Genomic DNA, 19,279 nt, shown 5'->3' with positions numbered 1-19,279 from the left:
CGTCAGTTGCAATACCTAAGCGTGGTAACTTAGAGAGGCATCATAAAACGGTTCATAAAAACTATCAAAAGGTGAAAAAAGAACAAACCATGTTCACAAGACCAGCCAAACAATCAAAAGCTGCTACGATCACGTCATTTAAAATATCTCATATATTGACGAAACACAAGAAACCATTCGAAGATGGATCGGTGGTGAAGGAAGCATTTATTGAAGCGGGTGAGCCTTTATTTGGAGATTTTAAGAATAAAACAGAAATCATGTCTGCTATTAGAGAACTTCAGTTATCTCGTCCGACTGTCACAAGTCGTATTGAAGTCATGAGTCAGGACATCGCAGATAAACTAAAACATGATATCATGGAATGTACATACTTTTCTTTACAGTTCGACGAATCCTCCGATATGACAGACACTGCCCAGCTGTGTATTTTTATTCGGATGGTATTCAATGACATGTCGGCTAAGGAAGAATTTTTGACAATCATTCCTCTGAAGGGGAAGACCCGTGGCGAAGATATATATGAAGTTTTCTTTAATTTTGCAAAAAACTACGAGCTACCAATATATAAATTAGTGTGCATTACAACCGATGGAGCACCAGCAATGACTGTAAACAAGAACGGTTTTGTGGCATTGTGTCGAGCTAATGAAGAATTCCCTTCATTTTTTTTCATTCCATTGCATTATACATCAACAAGTTTTGTGTTCCAAAGTTTTAAACACGGAGGAAATTATGGGCATTGCAACAAAAATTGTGAATTCCATCCGTGCACGTAGCTTGCAACGGCGGCTCTTTCAGTTGCAGTTGGAAGATAGGGAGTTAGCTGAACACACTGATTTAGTTCTTCACACAGACGTCAGGTGGTTGAGTCGCGGAAAGTTCCTACAAAGGTTTCAAGAATTATTGCCCGAAATAACAGCTTTTCTAGACGAAAGAGGTGATGACACTCAGATTTTGAAAAACGAAAAATGGCTGACTGATTTGGCATTTTTGACTGACATCACGATGCACTTAAACATCGTTAACTTGGAGCTTCAAGGTAAAGGAAAAACTATTATTGAGATTATTAGCGCAGTAAACGCATTCAAAAGTAAATTGCAACTTATGATAGATCAACTGAAAAGAAAGGATCTGAAACATTTTCCGTCTTTGAAAGCAAGGATTCCTCAGTTTAATTATGATACGTATGAGGCTGAATTATCAAATATTTTGGGACAATTCGAAACGCGTTTTTATGATTGCAGTAAATTGGAAAATATAGCATCATTTATGAGTTATCCTTTTTCATGTAAAAACATTGAGGAATTAGCTACTGAAATAGCAAGTCAGTTTAATTTGAACTCACGTTCTGTTGAAAATGAGTTGGTGCAGATTATATCAGATATACATCTCAAAGCTACAGCATCTAATACAAATTTCTGGTGTTTTATATCTGAAGATAATTATCCGAATCTAAGGCAAATCGCCCTTCAACTGACGGCATTGTTTGGGTCAACTTACTTGTGCGAGTCTGCATTTTCTGAAATGAAGATAATTAAGTCAAAATATCGCAATCGACTAACTGACGATCATATGTCATCATGCTTGCGATTAGCACTCAGTGGTTACGTACCATATTATGAAAAGTATGCTGAGGACATGCAGTGCCACGCTTCAACATCCAAAGCCACTCTTTAGTTAGGTTTAACACCATACGTAACTCTTTTGTTTTGTAACAACCAATAAACTCGCAATTTTGAATAACTATGAGTTTTTTCATTGATATTGTAGAGAACCTAACTAAACCTAACCCAAACCTTGACTAAAATAATGTACCTATATTGTGCAGAAAGCTAATATCTATATATGCTACGGTACACCCTACCTAGGTAGGGTGTACCGATACACCCTATCTACCTAGGTAGGTAGGGTGTATCGTGTATGTACAACAACCCTGCATCACAAATACTTGCAACCTCTCAGAGTCGATCGTAAGTAGTCTAAAAATATTGAGGTAGATCGCCAGCAGTTCAAGTTTGAGCACCCCTGGCTTAGTGGAATGCACCGAATAAGACATATTTAGATCAGTTAATTATACTTTAAACATAACGAGAAGAAATGGTTAATAGACTGTCAAATTTCACACTATAATTTGAACAAGAGAATCACCTCCCCTTCTACTGCTGGTACTTGAAGATCGGTTAGGTATAAATCAGAGTCCTAGGGAAATATTCCTGATCATCTTAACTTGAAACCTTTCTAGAATTTCCATGTTCGAATTGTATACTGAACCCCATTCATCCAAACTAGTTTATTTGTTGAGGATAGATGTGGTTTGCGACTGATTACCCAGCCAGTATTTATGTAACATAAAGTCTAGATGCTTTCTTTTCGTGAAAATGTGCTTCCTCGATGTCAGTCTATGATCCGAATGTAGTTCAAATATTTTATCTTTTCTTGGATATTATTTGGTTGGAGTAGTTTCGTTTACATTTGAATAAATCAATATAGTAACAAATAGAAATATACACGCGACGCAAATACTGGACATAAGAACTTTAAATTTGGCCAACGTGGGCAGTGAACATAGTATGCTATTGGTCAAAATAAGAATGAAAATAAACAAACTTAAAGAAAGGAAAGTAGAACAAAAAGTAGAAAAAACCAATATTGAACTGCTATGGAAAACTTCCACCAAGAAAGATTAAAAGATAAAAATAACATTAACCCAATCGAGGCAGAGAAAAACGTAAACACCAGTTGGAAAAAGATAGGATCAAAAATCAATCAAGCGGCATCGGAGGCACTTGGATCCAGGACAGTATACTACACAAAGAAGAAAAAATCAAACACCATGGTTCTGTAAGGAAGTGAGAGCTGAATGACAAGGAAAGAAAGAAGCCCACCTGCAGTACAGAACGTCAAAAACCCGGAATTCGTACGAAGATTACAAAAGAGTACGTAATGAAACAACAACATTACTAAAAGAAAACAAGAACAACTATTGGGAACAATTTTTCAACAGATAGGGAATGATTTTTACGGCCTCCAGAAACAGATATGGCGAATGATAAAGAGACAAAGAAAAGAAGTCAATGAGCTCTTAACGACAAACCAAATACTAAAGGAAACATGGTTCAAGTACGTCCAAGAACTGTACGGGAAAGAAGACGAAAATAGAAACGAACCAAACACGCTTGAAATAACTATAGACAAAGATTTGCAGTTTGAATTGACAGAGGTGTAAGCGGCTATCAGACAGTTCAAAAACAGAAAAAGCCCAAGATGGCGTAACTAACGAACTACTCAAATTTGGGGGAGAAAGCCTTGCCAAGCAACTAACAACTCTCATTAACAAGATCGTGTCACATCAAAAAACCCAGACGATTGGAGAATGAGTATTACGATTCTCATGTTCAAAATAGGATATAAAAAAATACCATCTAATTATAAAGGAATCAATTTGCTGGGTAGCACTCTGAAACAACCAAAGTCATCACAAACAAAATAAAAAGTCTTACAACGTTAACAGTTGAGCGACAAGAATTTAGATCGGGAAGGTCGTACACAGATGCGATCTTCGTCATCAGACAGATCAGAGAAAAATCGATTGAGTATAACAGACCAGAATTTATGTACTTTATAGATCTACAAAAAGCCTTCGATCGAGTACCACAAAGAAATCCCTTATGACTTCATAAAAACCATATAACAAAATATATACATGGACATCAAAATGGAAGCCAAAGTGAACGGAGTGCTAACGGAGCAAATAACAGTACACAAAGGGATACGCCAGGGAGACTCCTTAAGCCCCATGTATTTCAATATCATTAGGGATGAAATAATCAAGAAAGAAAGAAAGCTAAGGGACGACGTTATTACGTTGATGATGCTGTTCTAATCGCAAAAAATGAGGATGATCTTCAAAGTCTTTTACATGTGTTTAACTGCACAGCTAAATCTTTCAATATGATATCTGCGTCCAAAACAAATTGTATGACCTCATCCAAAACTCCGATAAGATGTAAGCTAGTCGTAGACGACCAGATAATTCACCAAGTAATGAAATGCAAATACCTATGAATCGAGATTTGAGGATTTGGAGATGTAGAGAACGAAGTAAGAGAGCAAACAACTAAAGCCTTAAGAATAGCAGCATGTTTCAACGAAACCATATGGCGAAATAAACATATCGGAATAGAGGCCAAATCGAGAATATACAAAGCTACGGTAATAATAATCTACACCGTAGAGACACGGCCAGAAACGGCGAAAACCAAAAGAATTATGGAAATAGCAGAGATGAAAGTGCTGCGCAGGATAGCGGGAAAAACCCTACTGGATAGGGAAAGAAGTGAGAACATCAGAAGATTGTGCAAAATAGATGACTTCAATGAATGGGTTCTATCAAGAAAGAAAGAATGGAATGAACACATAAGTCGTATGGATAACAGACTGGTCAAGATAGCGCGCGATAAATCCCCGTTGGGCCGAACGAGTACCGACCGACCCAGAAAAAGGTGGAGCGATAACCTTGAAGCAGGATAGGAGGGAAGGATGTCGAAGGTAAAACAGGCTACTACGCCTAATACTCGGAAGAAGAAGAAGATATTTGAAGGTAAGATGGCATCATTGATATAATGAGAGTGATGTTCCTAGAGGTTTTTAAATCGTTCTATATTGAAAGATGCCAAAAAAAGTTTCTTGAGATACAGAGTTTATTGGGTCGTAGCATGAAAATGCATACAGATATTTGTAGTCTTTATATTTTGGATGCAATGAAATAATTTATGATATTTTTAACTAAAACTAAAACGCAATAGTAGAATGTTATTATATACTTTGAAACTATTATTTTTCATAAAGAGATGTTTAATTTTTTTCAACAAATGAATATGTAAACGACTTAAATAAATATTGATGGCAAATGTGTATACAATTAAGTATTATTGTTATGATTACTATTCACATTAATAATTGGAATAAATAAAAAAACAATTATTTTTATATATCATACATACACTTAAAGCAGAATCGTCCAGAGTTTTCTTTTTCTCCGATTTTTCCTTCACGTTCAAAACAGAAAGAGGAGACCATTGGTTCCATTTTGATTTGTTTTTTTCTTCTTGAGCTTCAAGTGATTTGTTTGTTAAATAACTAGCATCTGTAATAAATCAAATTTCTAAATATTTGAACAATTAGAGTCGAGCATGCGTATTTTTAAGTTTTTGAAAAGGTTTAATTATACTTTTTGTTTGAACTTATGTTTAAGGAGCCGTAGTTATTAGATTAATCACATGATAAAACTGATATCTCTAGATGGTTATTTGAAAAAAAGTTGGACAAAGCTTTATTAGAAAAAAACTGAACTTGAATGTAGCTTAGGGATAAAAAATATGCTGAAATGATTGTTACAATATTAGCACAAATAATAAAGTATATATTCTTATAACACACCTCTACTAAAAGGAGAAAAAACTTTTAAAGTAAGGTACCAAAAACTATTGGAAGGTGTTGAAACAATGAGCTAAAATCGTTTTATAATATTTGTAATACAACAATCTGTTTCTCGTTAAAAAAAAATCTTTTATCAGGTATCTTAGTATAATTATTAATGAAACACCCTAAATATTTACAAAAACTTTTTCTATGTGATTCCACCCACAAGAATTCCATGGGCAACTCGCACTGCCATGTATGACAAACTCCTATTAGTCCTGGAGCCAGCTGCATATTTTAAACTAGTTCCGTTCCACCCAATTCTGCTTGTCCTGACAGAACTCACCTTGGGAATGAACGTAATGACCTTCAGCTGGCAAGGTAGCGCCGGGTCCGTTTAATGTACAATAAACTTCGTATAAATTCAACTCATTCCGGGATGGCTCAAACTGAATAACATGGTATTGTATATATAACAAAAAAAAATCTTCGGCTGCATATAGGGTGACAACCACGTCTTGAAGTCAAAAATTCAATACTGACGACGAGGTATATAGTCCGGGAGCCAGCTTCATTTTCAACTAGTCATTCCATTCCTCCCAATTCTGCTTGTCCTGATAGAACTCACCTTAGGAGTGAACGTAATGACCTTAAGCTGGCAAGGTAGCGCCGGATCCGATTGATATAATGTGTAATAAACTCCGTATAAATTCAACTCATTCCGGGATGGCTCAAACTAAATAACATGGTATTGTATATTTAACAGAAAAAAATCTTCAGCTGCATGTAAGGTTACGGAAAGTTCTTAATTGATACGCTAAAGGTCCCCATGAGTACGCGCGTAAGGTTACATAGGTATTATCGTTAATCGCAGTAGAATTCCTTTCTACCCGTGAATTACCGGCTGAATGTTTTATTTTTGTTAAATCCAGAATGACTAGTTGAAAATGCAGCTGGTTCCCGGACTATGTACCTCGTCGTCTGTGTTGAATTTTTGACTTCAAGAGCTGGTTGTCTTCGCTTTGACAGGCATCTCTTTCTCCTTTCCTTTCTCCATTTTTTAAACGACACCTTGCTTTCGGGAGCGTGATATTTTACCCATGTTGCGGCTATATTGAATATTCGCGTGAACAAACATTATTGCCCGAAGTTTAGGGATCCATCATTTTGCTTTATTGAAGTTGTTCGTGGATAATAGACTCTACACTACCAATACTAATGTCGAACATTCATCCTACTGTCCTCTAAAATGAGATGTTCTACGCAGCACAAGTTATGATGCTGGTTCGCGGTCCACAATCATGCGCTAATTTTTTCGCTGTTTCGCGACCATCTTTGAACGTTTTTTGCCAATTTAAATACAGCAGACCTACTCAGGAACTCACTATTAAATTGATTTCGTAAACTTTCGGCGTTTTCAATGCCTTTCCATTCCAAAAAACCAATAACAATACATTGCGCAACGGCGGTCGTTACTTGACGCTCACTCATGGTCGAAACCAACAGCGTTATCGCTTGTGTCCTCCAAATTAAATCAGTTAAAGAAGAAATTTCTCACTTCTCCAAAAATATTCTTACTGCATGGAAACCCATCCCAACACATTGGCTCATCCTCTAATAAGACCTCCCGCGCAGCGAATGCTTAGAAGGCATTTTCCGTGTGATCTGCCTGACAGATTTTAGTTATAGTGATGTTGTTGTGTGGTTTATATTTGTTTAAGCAATACTCATTGTAAAATTTTACAGATTGCTAATAAAGAAAAGGGTTAAAAAAATTGTCGAAGGACGTGTTTCGATCATATTGGAACGGGTCTCCTTCATGGGAACATCCATAATGAAATATGAACTATAGCACTTTTTATTAATGGAATAGTTGCTTTTTCGACTTTTGGTTAATATAAACGTAGATATAGAAAAAAATGGGAGGACAATTTTTATTAACGCAAAACGCAAGTAATTCTTCATATTATTTGTGCAAAAATAAATGCTTTCTTGTAATTTTAATAATTTCGTCACATTTAAACGTAATATTTTATGGTGATCAATAATTTTATGTATCGATGTTTTTTATCAGTTCCTAGCTTTTACCCACGGCTTCGCTCGCATTTAAGCGATTAAATAAGTATCAGAGATCATTATAATAGAAATGAATCAATATGATAACTATATTTTATTGCTTGACTGGGATTATCAATTTTTAAAAATTACTATACAATGAAGTTTCAAAAACTTAAAATATACTTTATTGAAAAACAAAAACACAAAAACAAACGATAAAACGTTTTGAACGGAAGATAATGAGCTGTGAATTGGTGTAAACCTCTGTTTTGTCGTTCTAAATATTGTCCCAAAAGAAACAAATACTATCGTGCCCTCGACTTGAGATGTTAAAGGTTAAAGGTCATAAAAATTGGTTTTTCTATTACTTAAATCAGATTTATACCTATTATGAAAGTTATAGAGTATAAAATTCTCTAAAACTTTTGTTTGAACTTTTTTTTCATACTATCTACAGTTTTGGGGTTAGAGCGCAAAGAGTGCGCAGCGTACAGTCATAAAATATATGACTGTACGCTATATGGACTATACCTTTTTACAGACTTTTCGAAACAATTAATTTATAAATCTATACGGCCTGGTAAAAAGACAGGTCCCCCAGTCGTCACATATGTACGTATTTTAGAAGACAGACCTGATGGCACCATTTGGTATAAAATTGGTTTTGATGACGAGCTTCGGCCGTTGCCATATCGTCCCACGCCAATTAACTGAATTAAACAAATGAATTTCCTGCCGAAATTGTATGCAGCTAGAATACCAATTACAAAGCGGAAGTATGAAGATTTGCAAGATCTAAAACGTGTATTACCATGTAGTTGTCAGTCTTTTTATGATGACCTTCCGCACAGTAATCGCTAAAGACTGCAACTAACTATTACAACAGAGATTTCAAATATCATTTTTTATTTTTATAATTTTATTACTATCATATATTGTTTCATTGAAGTTTTTTAAAGACTATGTTTAAAATATTTACCTATTATAATAAAAATAATAATTGCACTTACGCTCTAAAGGTTCGTGTGTCACAAAATAACTTTAAGCAATTGATCTCAATAATGTAATTCTTAAGATTTAGATTATAGATACTTATGTTATAACGATTGTCAATTATTCTTGAAATATTTCTTTATAAAAACTTTTCTTTGTAAATTATCTATTAATACCTTATTCCCTAACATTTCCGCAAGCAATATCGCCTAAATCTAATAAAATATCAGTCAACACAGCTCAAGTCATAAAATAAAAGTTAAAAAAATATAGTTATTAAACAATGCCCAGTATTTATCTAATAATTAATAATTATTTATATTGAATTTAAATAAGTAATTCGATTATTTATATTTAACTATTTAACTATATTATATGATTAAATTCTGCATACTGATTATATTTCAAATTAAAAAGATAGTGAAGGAATATATTTCACACATCTTTTAATCATTAAATATGGCATATTAAACATTTATTAAAATGTGATTTTAAATATTAAAAGAATTTTTGATAATTTTAATTTTAATAAAATTGCGAATGGAAACTAGTTATCTTCTTCTTGGTAGCTTTCTTCTTGTTGGCGCTCAAAAATCTTCTATTCATTGTCATTATTGGTCATATTCATGTTCAAGCCCTCCAGAATTTCAGAATCGTACGTGCTTTCTTCATCGGGATTACTTGGATATAGTGGAGCGTTGTGGCAAGCGTGTACTGGCCACAACCTAAAGAACATAGTAGCCCTGATTTTCTGCATCAGGATAGGTGGGGACAGATATTTCCAGGTATATAAGCATTGAAAAATTTACATGTTTTAAAGAAAACTTATATAATGTCGTTTCAACTTAAAATATAACTAAAATAAATAGTCCAGAATTAATAATATACTATAGTTGAATAGTGGAAATTAAATTATTAGTACATAAATACTGGGAATTGTTTAATAATTATAATTTTTTAATAAATAATTGACTTTATACGCTGCGCACTCTTTGCGCTCTATCACAAAAACGGTTGATCGGATGAAAAAAAAATCATTCAAAAGTTCTATTCTTCTATACTTTACAACTTTCATGATAGGTGCAAATCCCATCTAAGATATATTCACGAAAAAACGGTTTTTATGACCTTTGACTGTCAATATCTTAAAATGCGGACACGATAGCATTTTTGTCTATTCAGACAACATTTAGAACAGCAAAACAAAGATTTACACCAACTTATAATCTTTCATTCCGAGGTTAGGTTTTCTTCACCTAATATAACTGGGCTATTTCAATGTTAACAATTTAACAAGATACAGATGCAGAATATTAATCTAGGATATTTTTGTAGACTATTAGTTTTTCAATCGTGTGTAAATTCCAAGCATTAGACAGGCTACATATACGAGATCTGGCTATTAAATAACGATAATGGTTACGAAAAACGGTTTTATTATAAAAATTATTCTACATCGAATACTCCCCTCCCCTCGACCAACACATATTCATACGTTTTTTCCATTGATCGAAGCAATACTGGAAGGAGCAGACCCGTTGATATGGGAGGTTTTGGTCAGGAGTCAGATTTTTTGCCACCAACTTCGCACAGATTTTGTCATATGAAATTCCTCGTGTAAAAAATTTCTAGCCGTTTATAGCCTCGGCAATTACCCGGATGCTCATTCGACGTTCTGCACACACAATTTGGTCACTGTTTCCGGAGTTGAAACAGTCGTAGGTTGACCTAGAAGCTAATCATCTTCAGTGCTCTCTCGGTCCTCACTAAAGCGCTTACACCACTCAAAAATACGCGCACGAGATAGAGAATTGTCCCCATAGGCCGCTTGCAATAATTTATAGCACAATAAAAAAATATGTTCGTTTCAAAGAGCTACGGCACAAATACTATAATAGTGACGGAAACGTGTTTAGGAAGGTGCATAGACAAGATTACATACACAACGCACTACACGTTTTTTACCTCCCCGGCCTAGGGGGCCCTCTAGGCGCGCAGTCTCGTTATTTAATAGCCAGACCTGGTATTATATTTGACCATGGCTTTTCTTCTGCAATCCCGCTACCTGTAAGGTCTGCCCTTGTGCTTTGTTTAGATTAGCAACGAAGCTACGCTTGACGGGAAACTGAACCCTTTTGAATTGGAATAAAAGGTTAGTGGAAATAATTCAATAGCAGATTTACCGATTTGACGCCTGTAGGCTATTCATCTTTTGTCGACTCTATAGACTTCTTAAGTTCGATATCTTAGTTTGAAATTATTCGAATTGCAATTTCAATTAATGAAATTGACACGTAAGATCCTCGATTTAAGCAAATAATCAAACACTTACAGTTTAAATTTAATTTAAAAAACTTACATTGCGGCATTTGAATTCGCAAAATCATTAATGATATTGTCATATGAAATCTTGTTAATTCTAACTTTAAAATTTGCCGCCCCATAAAATCTGCCGCTCTAGGCTACAGACTACTCAGCCTTCTGGTAAATCCACCACTGGATTAATTGGAATATGAGGTATGATAGCACTTCCTTCCTAACCGTCACAATTAAAACCATAGAGTAAAATCAAAAATAATGAATAACATCCAACCACAAAAATGACCTCCAAAATTCAATTAGTTTTATACTGCATATATAATGATAAAAAAAATAACAATAAATAATATAGAAAAATTCCAAACAGCCGAAACTATTGGCGAAAGTCATTATGGTGCTAAATTTGGCTTCTATAGCAGTGAACAACATAACTATCTGTAAGGGTGTTTGATATTGTTTAGTTTTATATGTGTTTTTAGTGATTTTGGTAGATTTTTCTTTATTTTTGTAATTTCCGTTATATTCTAAATGTGTTTGGGTGGTTAGAAAAAAAAGTTGTGTTTAAAACTCTGTCTAAAAATGATGAAAATTGGAGTAATCCTTTTCATCATCACATTGGAATCAGAAGCACGCCACTAAAAGAAGGTGAAGCAGTTTTTAAAGCGGGACATATTGTATTATGTAACCTAGAAGGAACAAATTCAAAAACCATTAAAAGTTTGTGACTACATACATCAGGTCTAACTTCCCAGCCTCATGAGATAACATTGGATTTGTTCATGAAAGTAGGGGACGAAGAATATCTACACGACACTAACAAAAAGCACTAGAATAGGATTTTAATAACTAGTAAATTTGTAACACTAAACTTTTACCACGTTTTGTTTTCGAAGTGCATCTTATGGATTTGTGGTTGTTTTTATCTCAGAAAAGCACTTTAAACAGATATATTATTTTACTTCAATTTCAAATAACACTTTCTATTGTTTATAAAACAAAAAAATTAGTTAGTATTCTGGCTCTGTTGTTCACCTCTATTGAAGTTTGAAAGAAAATTAACAGATGTAGCCCACTTCGTAATTTTTGCTAATAGTCAATTGCATAGGATATTGACATGCCCGTTGGTAAAACAGTACTCAGAGTTGGAACGTGGAATGCTAGATGGCGTTAAAGAAGCTAGATTTTAATATTTTTTGACAGATAATTTTTTAATTTTTGGTAAAAAATACATACATACCCCCAAGAATATGTGTTCAAGTAGTAGTAAGAATTACCTTTAAAACCAGGATTATCAAACGCGTATTCCCCTTTTCCTTTTTCTGGGTCCGTTTCCAAAATAAGGTGATCTGAAACAAATAACAATTATATTATTATTATTATTATTATTATTATTATTATTATTATTATTATTATTATTATATTAATGATTCACCATGTAACTATCCCATAACATAAAATTTTCCATAGATTTATTAATAACGACATAAAACGCAACATACAGACAAGATTAATCATGACGTAATAGAAATAGTATGTTCATAATAATAGGTATTACTTGCTAATTCCTAAAACAGCGTCGAGAATCAGGTTGAAAAAAAACTTATGCATAATCATTAATGTGGTATAAAGGAGTATAAATAATGTCTATTTGTGTTTACAAGAAACCCATTTACTTGTCGGAACGTACAAGGTAACTCATCAAAGTAAATTGGATTCTTGATGAAATGCAGTCTGTAATGATGTAAAGAACAATGTTAGAAAATTATGTTTGCCAGAATCTAGTGAGTAATACCACCTGATAATAAATAAAATTTATTAGGCACTAATAATTGTTATACTTGAATGGTGTTAAAATATTGAAATAAAAGTAAAGAGCAATGAACAAAAATTTGGTACCTGGGATGGTTGTTGCATATGGCGGGCGGCAATATCCGTTTTACGGATCTACGGATTTTACGAATATATAAAAACTTAATGCATACCTATTTGCCGTGATTTGATTACCCTTAATTTAGGGTAACATTTGCAATGCTAGCTCAACCTGCGATTGGGTTCAGATCCACGGTATTTGTCCATCAGCAAGGAAGAGCACAATCAAATGGACATCCTCAAGATGAAGTAATTTATTGGTTAGCTAAAGATGGAAATTAAATAAGCTAGATTAGGATAGCTGTCGGAAATAATTATTACACTACTGATTCTAAAAATAATGTTCGACACTTAGTATTGCCGAAATAAAAAAATGCCCAACACACAGCCAGTGGCGGCGCCAGACCTAAACTTAAGTTATTGCTTTAGTCGAAAATGGACTTGGTCGGCTAGCAACTGTTAGACAATTGGATATCATCCGCGCAGCGGTTAGAAGAGTGTTCCAGCGTTAGGAAGAGACTGGATCCTTTCATATGCGACCTGGAACAGGCAGACGGCGATTTACAACCGTGATGACTGCTTTATTGTATCAACAATATTCAGTAATCGTCACTATTAGTCAGTAGATTGTAAGGCAAAGACAGGAGAATAACCTGACCCCTAGAATAGCTGTAATTGGTCCAAAACTTACCAGCTCATTGGCAAGCACGCCTGCGTTTTGCACAGGATCATCTGAATTGGACGTTGGAACAATGAAGATCAATTCTGTTCTCAGATGGGAATCCAGAAGGGAAGTTTACCGAAGACCAAGAGGGAGATATGTAGATTGCTGCTTTGAAGAGCGAAGTGCTTATGGAGGTGGTTCCTGCATGATCTGGGGTGTTCATTCGTAGGAACGACCGTGTTCACGGAAGAAGAGGTTCAACGGCTGATAGATATATCTGGAGATTTTAGCAATTCATGGGGTACGTTATTTCGACTAGATTGGAGACGAATTTAACTTTATGCATGACAATACAAGGTCGCACACCGCAAGAATCGTGCAAAATTACATTGAAGTCGGTTTTCGGGTTAAATACTGGCCAGAATACAGTCCTGACCTAGATCCGATAGAACATTTATGCAATAAGCTAGACTTTCTATTTGCTTGATGCATTAATTTCACTATGTTAAACATAGGAAGTCGAAATAAGTTTTCATAAATTTATATTCACATGAAAGCATATTGAATTGTCTTTCAAACAGCATATTTTTTTTAATCTGATGAATAATTTAAAAATTATATATTTAAAGTCAAAAATATATACTTTCTTCACTCTAAATTCAATGGGTTAAGGAAAAAATATAACAACAATGATAATTCATTTTCAAATAATTTAAATGGTGATTCAATAAATATATTTGAAATGTTTTATTGTACTTTAAAATTTGAATCAATTGCTAATCTGCACGTTCGTTATTTCAAACGTGAGAATATTTAGCTTTCAATTATTATATCTTTAAACTTTGTTAACTTGTAAATTTCAAAAAAACAAAGTCTACTACTGATTGTCCGTGTATATATAATTATTTATGTGGTTAAAATCACAATTACCATCATTTACTTTATGTGTTTACCTACTAAACAAGGTTTTAACGCGACTTTCCAAAGTAACTACCGATGCAGCAGTTACTTTGAGAATTCGTTGAAATAAAATTGATTTACTAATGAATTTGTTTGTTAACAGACCAACAATAGTTTTTTTTTTCACGTTTTTTAGTATTTCAGTTGAGGTTTTCATTCTACTTTTTAAAAATAATAAAACCATTGACATATATTTTGTCTAATTTCAAAGTTATATTTATTTTTTTTCTTTTTAAAAAAATAGATTGATATTTTATCAAAACAATTTAAATTAATCAAAATGTACAGAGTGGAACGCCTCAATTATCTCGGAAACGGCTTGTACGATTTTATAAATTTTTGTGTACAAGTGTGTTGTTATACGGCCGGTATTACGGTGTTATTTACATTGTTGTCCTTTTGTTTGTTTCCTATACCAATATGCCATAATTTATAGCTACATTTAGGTGTCTGCTACGATAACAAATTTGACATTTTAATAAATTATTATTGTTGGAAGTTTATTGAAAGTCACAATGGATCATTTATCTGAAAAAAAAAGAATTGATTTTTTAAAGTTTGCAGACCTAATGATGGAAAAATGTTAAAATCTAAACGATTCAAAATTTTTAAATAATGTTATGTTTTGAGATGAGGCCACTTTTTGTATTAATGGTAACGAAAATCACCATAATTGTACATACTGGTCACGTAACAATCCTCGTTGGATGGATGAACATCCCACACTCAATATCCCGGAAAATTGAATGTATGGGCTATAATAATCGGCAACAAAATAATTAATTACTCAAATGGTTCGGCGTATTTGGATTTATTGGAAAATAGTATTATACCTAAGTTGACTCGGATATTTCCAAAGTATTTTCAATTACATTTAAAAAAAAGCTTCATTATTAGAAATTTTCATACAATAACAATATTCCAAACGACAATATTTGGCTACAACAAGATGGTGCGTGTCTGGTGAGACAATATGGACAAGATGGATTTGAAGACGTGGTTTTATCGAATTGCCTCCGCGATCACCCCGGCATGAATCCTTTAGACTATTTCCTATGGAATCACTTAAAAAACATCGTTTATAAAACAAACCCTGCCAATAATCAGGAATTAAAACATAGTAATCGCCTTTACTGTATGTTTTCTAAAATTCGTAATTTTTCTACTTTAGAAATGTGGATCTAATTCTAACATGACACAAACATTTAAAGACTTGTCTTCAGTTGTAGTAAGTTTTCTGCGCCATGATTTGGATAAATATTTTACAGCACCAGTATTGTTTTTTTTTGCTTTTTGCTAACTTACTGATACTAGATCTTCTTACGAGATTTGTATTAGCACATAAATTATTAAAGAATATTCAAATTATCCAATCATAGCCATCTAAATGTACAAAATTTATTGAAACTTCTCTATCGCATTGATAAATCAAATCAATTATTTATAATCGCATCAAATTGTATTCTATTTTGTATATGTCGCAATTACTAGTGATATTATAATTTAATTGATTGTCAATCGATTCAATGGCATCGTTTTAGTGTCACCATAATATCACATTATCATTGGACACTATTGTGGAATTGAAAAGTCCGTTGAAATATGTTAAATAACGATGGCGCCACATTATCATCAGGGTAAATTTTAAAGGAAATGACAAATATTATTTACGCCCTGGACAACTTATTACACTTTTGTACAACGCAAATTATTGGAATGTTAAATAATGAATTAAGATATAAAACTTATACTTCAATTCATCTACAATTGCTACATTCTGAAAGGTTTCTGATCTGTTGTTCGATCTACGCGTGACGTCATCTGTTAAAAGTTGACAGACGTAAACATAGCAATGACAGGGTTTTTGTTCGGACATTTTGGATGATATATTTGTAATGAGAGAAAAGAACTTCTAAAATATCCAATAGTATACAGAGTGTTCAATTCCAAACTCAATTATATTAAAATTTTTTATTAGAAATTTTACATCTAAATGCATTAAACAATAAATGAATTTAAAAGCATAACCAACCAAAAGAACGGATATAAAGATAAAGCATAAATGGCAGAAATCAAACGTAAACATTTATAATTCTTCGGATCTACGGATTCTACGAAGTGACGTAACAGCCTGCTACCTTTCGTCTGTTGCAACAACGTTTCCGGGCAACTCAACCTCCACCAACCTTGCTCTCTGACTGGTCCGTTTCAAATGTCAATTTTGCAATCATACAGTGAATAGTAAATAGATAGGCATATTCAAAAAAATCACAGACTTTATTATACTACTGTGATAGTAAGTCACTTAATAAAAGAAGTAACAAGACACTGTTGGAGAAGCCATTACTATTATAGTTTTGCAAAAGGCAGATGGAAAAAAATTGAGCAATTAAAGCGCTCAACGACTCCCACTGACAACTTTCCTCATTATATAGGTACCTAGATTTAGTCGTCTATTTGGGAGTGAAATTCACTCACACTCTGGGGCAGCCGATCTGAACGAAACAGAGTACAGAGGCGAGTCTGTCTCATCAAGGCGCTTAAAGGAAAATTTGGATCAACCCACCCCCTCACCTTACTTCATATGTACAAAACATACATCCGTCCCATAATCGATAATAGAGCAAAAGTCTACAGCACTTTACCCAACTATCTCCTTAAAAAACTTCTGACTTGCGAGCAGTCCATTCTCAGTACTGCTATTATTAGTGTAGATTCAACTCCAGTAACACCGTCGATTCAAACAACTCCGCTGCCAAAGAAACCCTTCTAACCCTGGTTCCATTTTATGCGGCCCCTCGGCTTAAGGCCCAAGATAAAACTCCCTTATCCGCCCATCCGGCTGCTAACAACAGCATACGAATACCTCCCTGAAATCTACCCCAACTTCCTCCCATATCTATAAAATAAAACCCTTTCACATCACTTCGTCGATTGTCGGTATTGCAGGTTTTCTGCAGTTTCCCTGTAATCTGGTGAACCGGTGCATCAACCAAATGGCCGACGATAGGGAATAATGCAGCAGTAGCTATATCCGCCCCCTTACCATTTAAATTTTTCAAAAAATAAACAAAAAAAACTTACCAAAAACTTACAAAAAAATCCCAACCGAGAAGAATCGTTTTTACCTTACTAGAGATCTATTTTCATTTTCTTCTGGCCAATGGTCGTTCACTTTTCCTTCTTTCCATCCAAGACTACAAACATAACCTCGCCACAACCCTAGCCCTGCAGAGGAGCAACACCTATATTAGGGCCAACTCCAGCAAATCTTTCTCCTTTAACAAATTTTCCTTATCCTATTTAAAAAATTTCCAACGAATCTCTTTCTCCCTTTATAATTTTACCATAACGTCCTCGTGATAAAATTAGGCTTTAAATTGTGTGAAGTGATTGACAATCTACCGTATAATTATAATACTACTAACAACATTATAAAATCACGGCTTTACAATATACCTGCATATAGAGTGGAAACGTTTGTGCTTTGGTAGACGCCCGAATTCGAAATTCAGTTCCCTTGTACTGTGAATTTAATTGTGGTAGCCAATCGTGTACGTGCTGCCCAAAACAGTAGAATGTAATAAAGAAGAAAGGTTCATGAAGGAAACCACGCTAAATTCTTTAATGTTATAGTTGTTTCAGACTACAGATGGGATTAGAGATGATTAAGACAAAGATCCACATATATTAGGGCTGGCTAATGCATAGGCACTGTAGGGGTCTCAAAAAAACAGGATAATTACCTAATTAAAATAATAATAATCTAATCTACTACAACATTTTCTAGAAAACCTCGACAAAGCAGATGAATATCATATTACTTCAAAATGGTTAATTAAATTTCGTGTGATGTCGAGAATTTTCCACATCCAGCCTTTTTCAAATGATTCCCAATTTTTGATGGCTGCTTTCCAGTATTATGTTATTATAGCTTACACGCTAATCTATCTCGATTAATTGCAGTATTTTATTTTTCATTCAGAAGCCGATTGGAACAGGATAAAATTCCACAGCCAAATTTCCACCATGGAAACGTTAAAACCAACTACGCACGGTACAATGATTTACAGCATCCTAACCGTAAATATCTCCGTATATCTGTGAGCGTATTAGTATTTTCTTTAGTCAAAAATCATCATTTATTATCAAATTTTTGTAACTTTTAACAGATACTTAAAAACAAACTCTTTCACAATTCTTTAACCTCAATTTCCTCCCGTTAAGCGTGCATCAATTTGGGCACATTCGGTTGTTTTCCATATACCGTCACCAACAACATCTGCTGTAAAAATCCGTAAATACTTTTTAGATACTCTATTAAAATAATACACTGAATGTTTTCATCACACCTCGTATGTTCACATAAGTGTGAAAAAACTTCAATCAACGTTGTAGTAAATTTGACCTTAGTGCATAAAAAAGCAGTATTAATAAATTTACAAGGTCTGATTAAAAATTTAAATGCATTTAAATGAATTCAATTTGATATATTCTTTTCTAGCCTTTACGTATTATAACAAAAGCATCACGATGCATTTCCTACTGAGGTAATGGTTCTCAAAGTAGCACATACAAGTGGTAATATTTTTGTGTCAAGTGGCATCGGCTTTCTAAATAACAATAATCTACAACCTGCAGCTATATGTTATTCATTATAGTCCAGTGAAATGTTACATGGACGCAACGAAACTTTTAGGATGTGTAGGGGGTACAGTTGATGTGTAATTATGTATTGAATCATCTGACTGGCGTCTTTAATTGAGTTTGGTAGATAAGGTACTAAAAGTTGTAGTTTTTCGTAAAGATTCTTCGTCCTTGCTTTCTCTATCTTGAAGTACTAGACCTAAATCAATACAGTCATTCAAAATCTCGATATTTGGCAAAGATTTTAAACTATTTATGTTGTAATAATAGTACAGCTTCATACTTACACATTTTCTTTTTTTGTGAAGCTTTTTATCTTAAGAAAATAATAGTTTAATGTTTTTA

At 33.8% G+C, this 19,279-nt stretch overlaps 1 protein-coding gene across 2 annotated transcripts in view; it reads right to left on the bottom strand.

Moving 5' to 3' along the window:
- LOC130448593 (uncharacterized) overlaps positions 1 to 19,279 on the bottom strand; it is a 108,475-nt gene that overhangs the window by 22,402 nt on the left and 66,794 nt on the right. For both annotated transcript variants that reach the window (XM_056786016.1, XM_056786015.1), the window contains exons 3-4: positions 12,069 to 12,140; positions 5,007 to 5,149 (exon numbers count right to left, since the gene is read on the bottom strand). In XM_056786016.1, coding sequence (XP_056641994.1) covers positions 5,007 to 5,149; positions 12,069 to 12,140 — 215 coding nt within the window. The remainder of the gene's footprint in view (positions 1 to 5,006; positions 5,150 to 12,068; positions 12,141 to 19,279) is intronic.

This window comes from Diorhabda sublineata, chromosome 9 (assembly GCF_026230105.1).
Source record: "Diorhabda sublineata isolate icDioSubl1.1 chromosome 9, icDioSubl1.1, whole genome shotgun sequence".
NCBI classification, from domain to species: domain Eukaryota; kingdom Metazoa; phylum Arthropoda; class Insecta; order Coleoptera; family Chrysomelidae; genus Diorhabda; species Diorhabda sublineata.
Note: the sequence above shows the minus strand (reverse complement) of the source record. Positions and strands in the feature narration are given on the sequence as shown.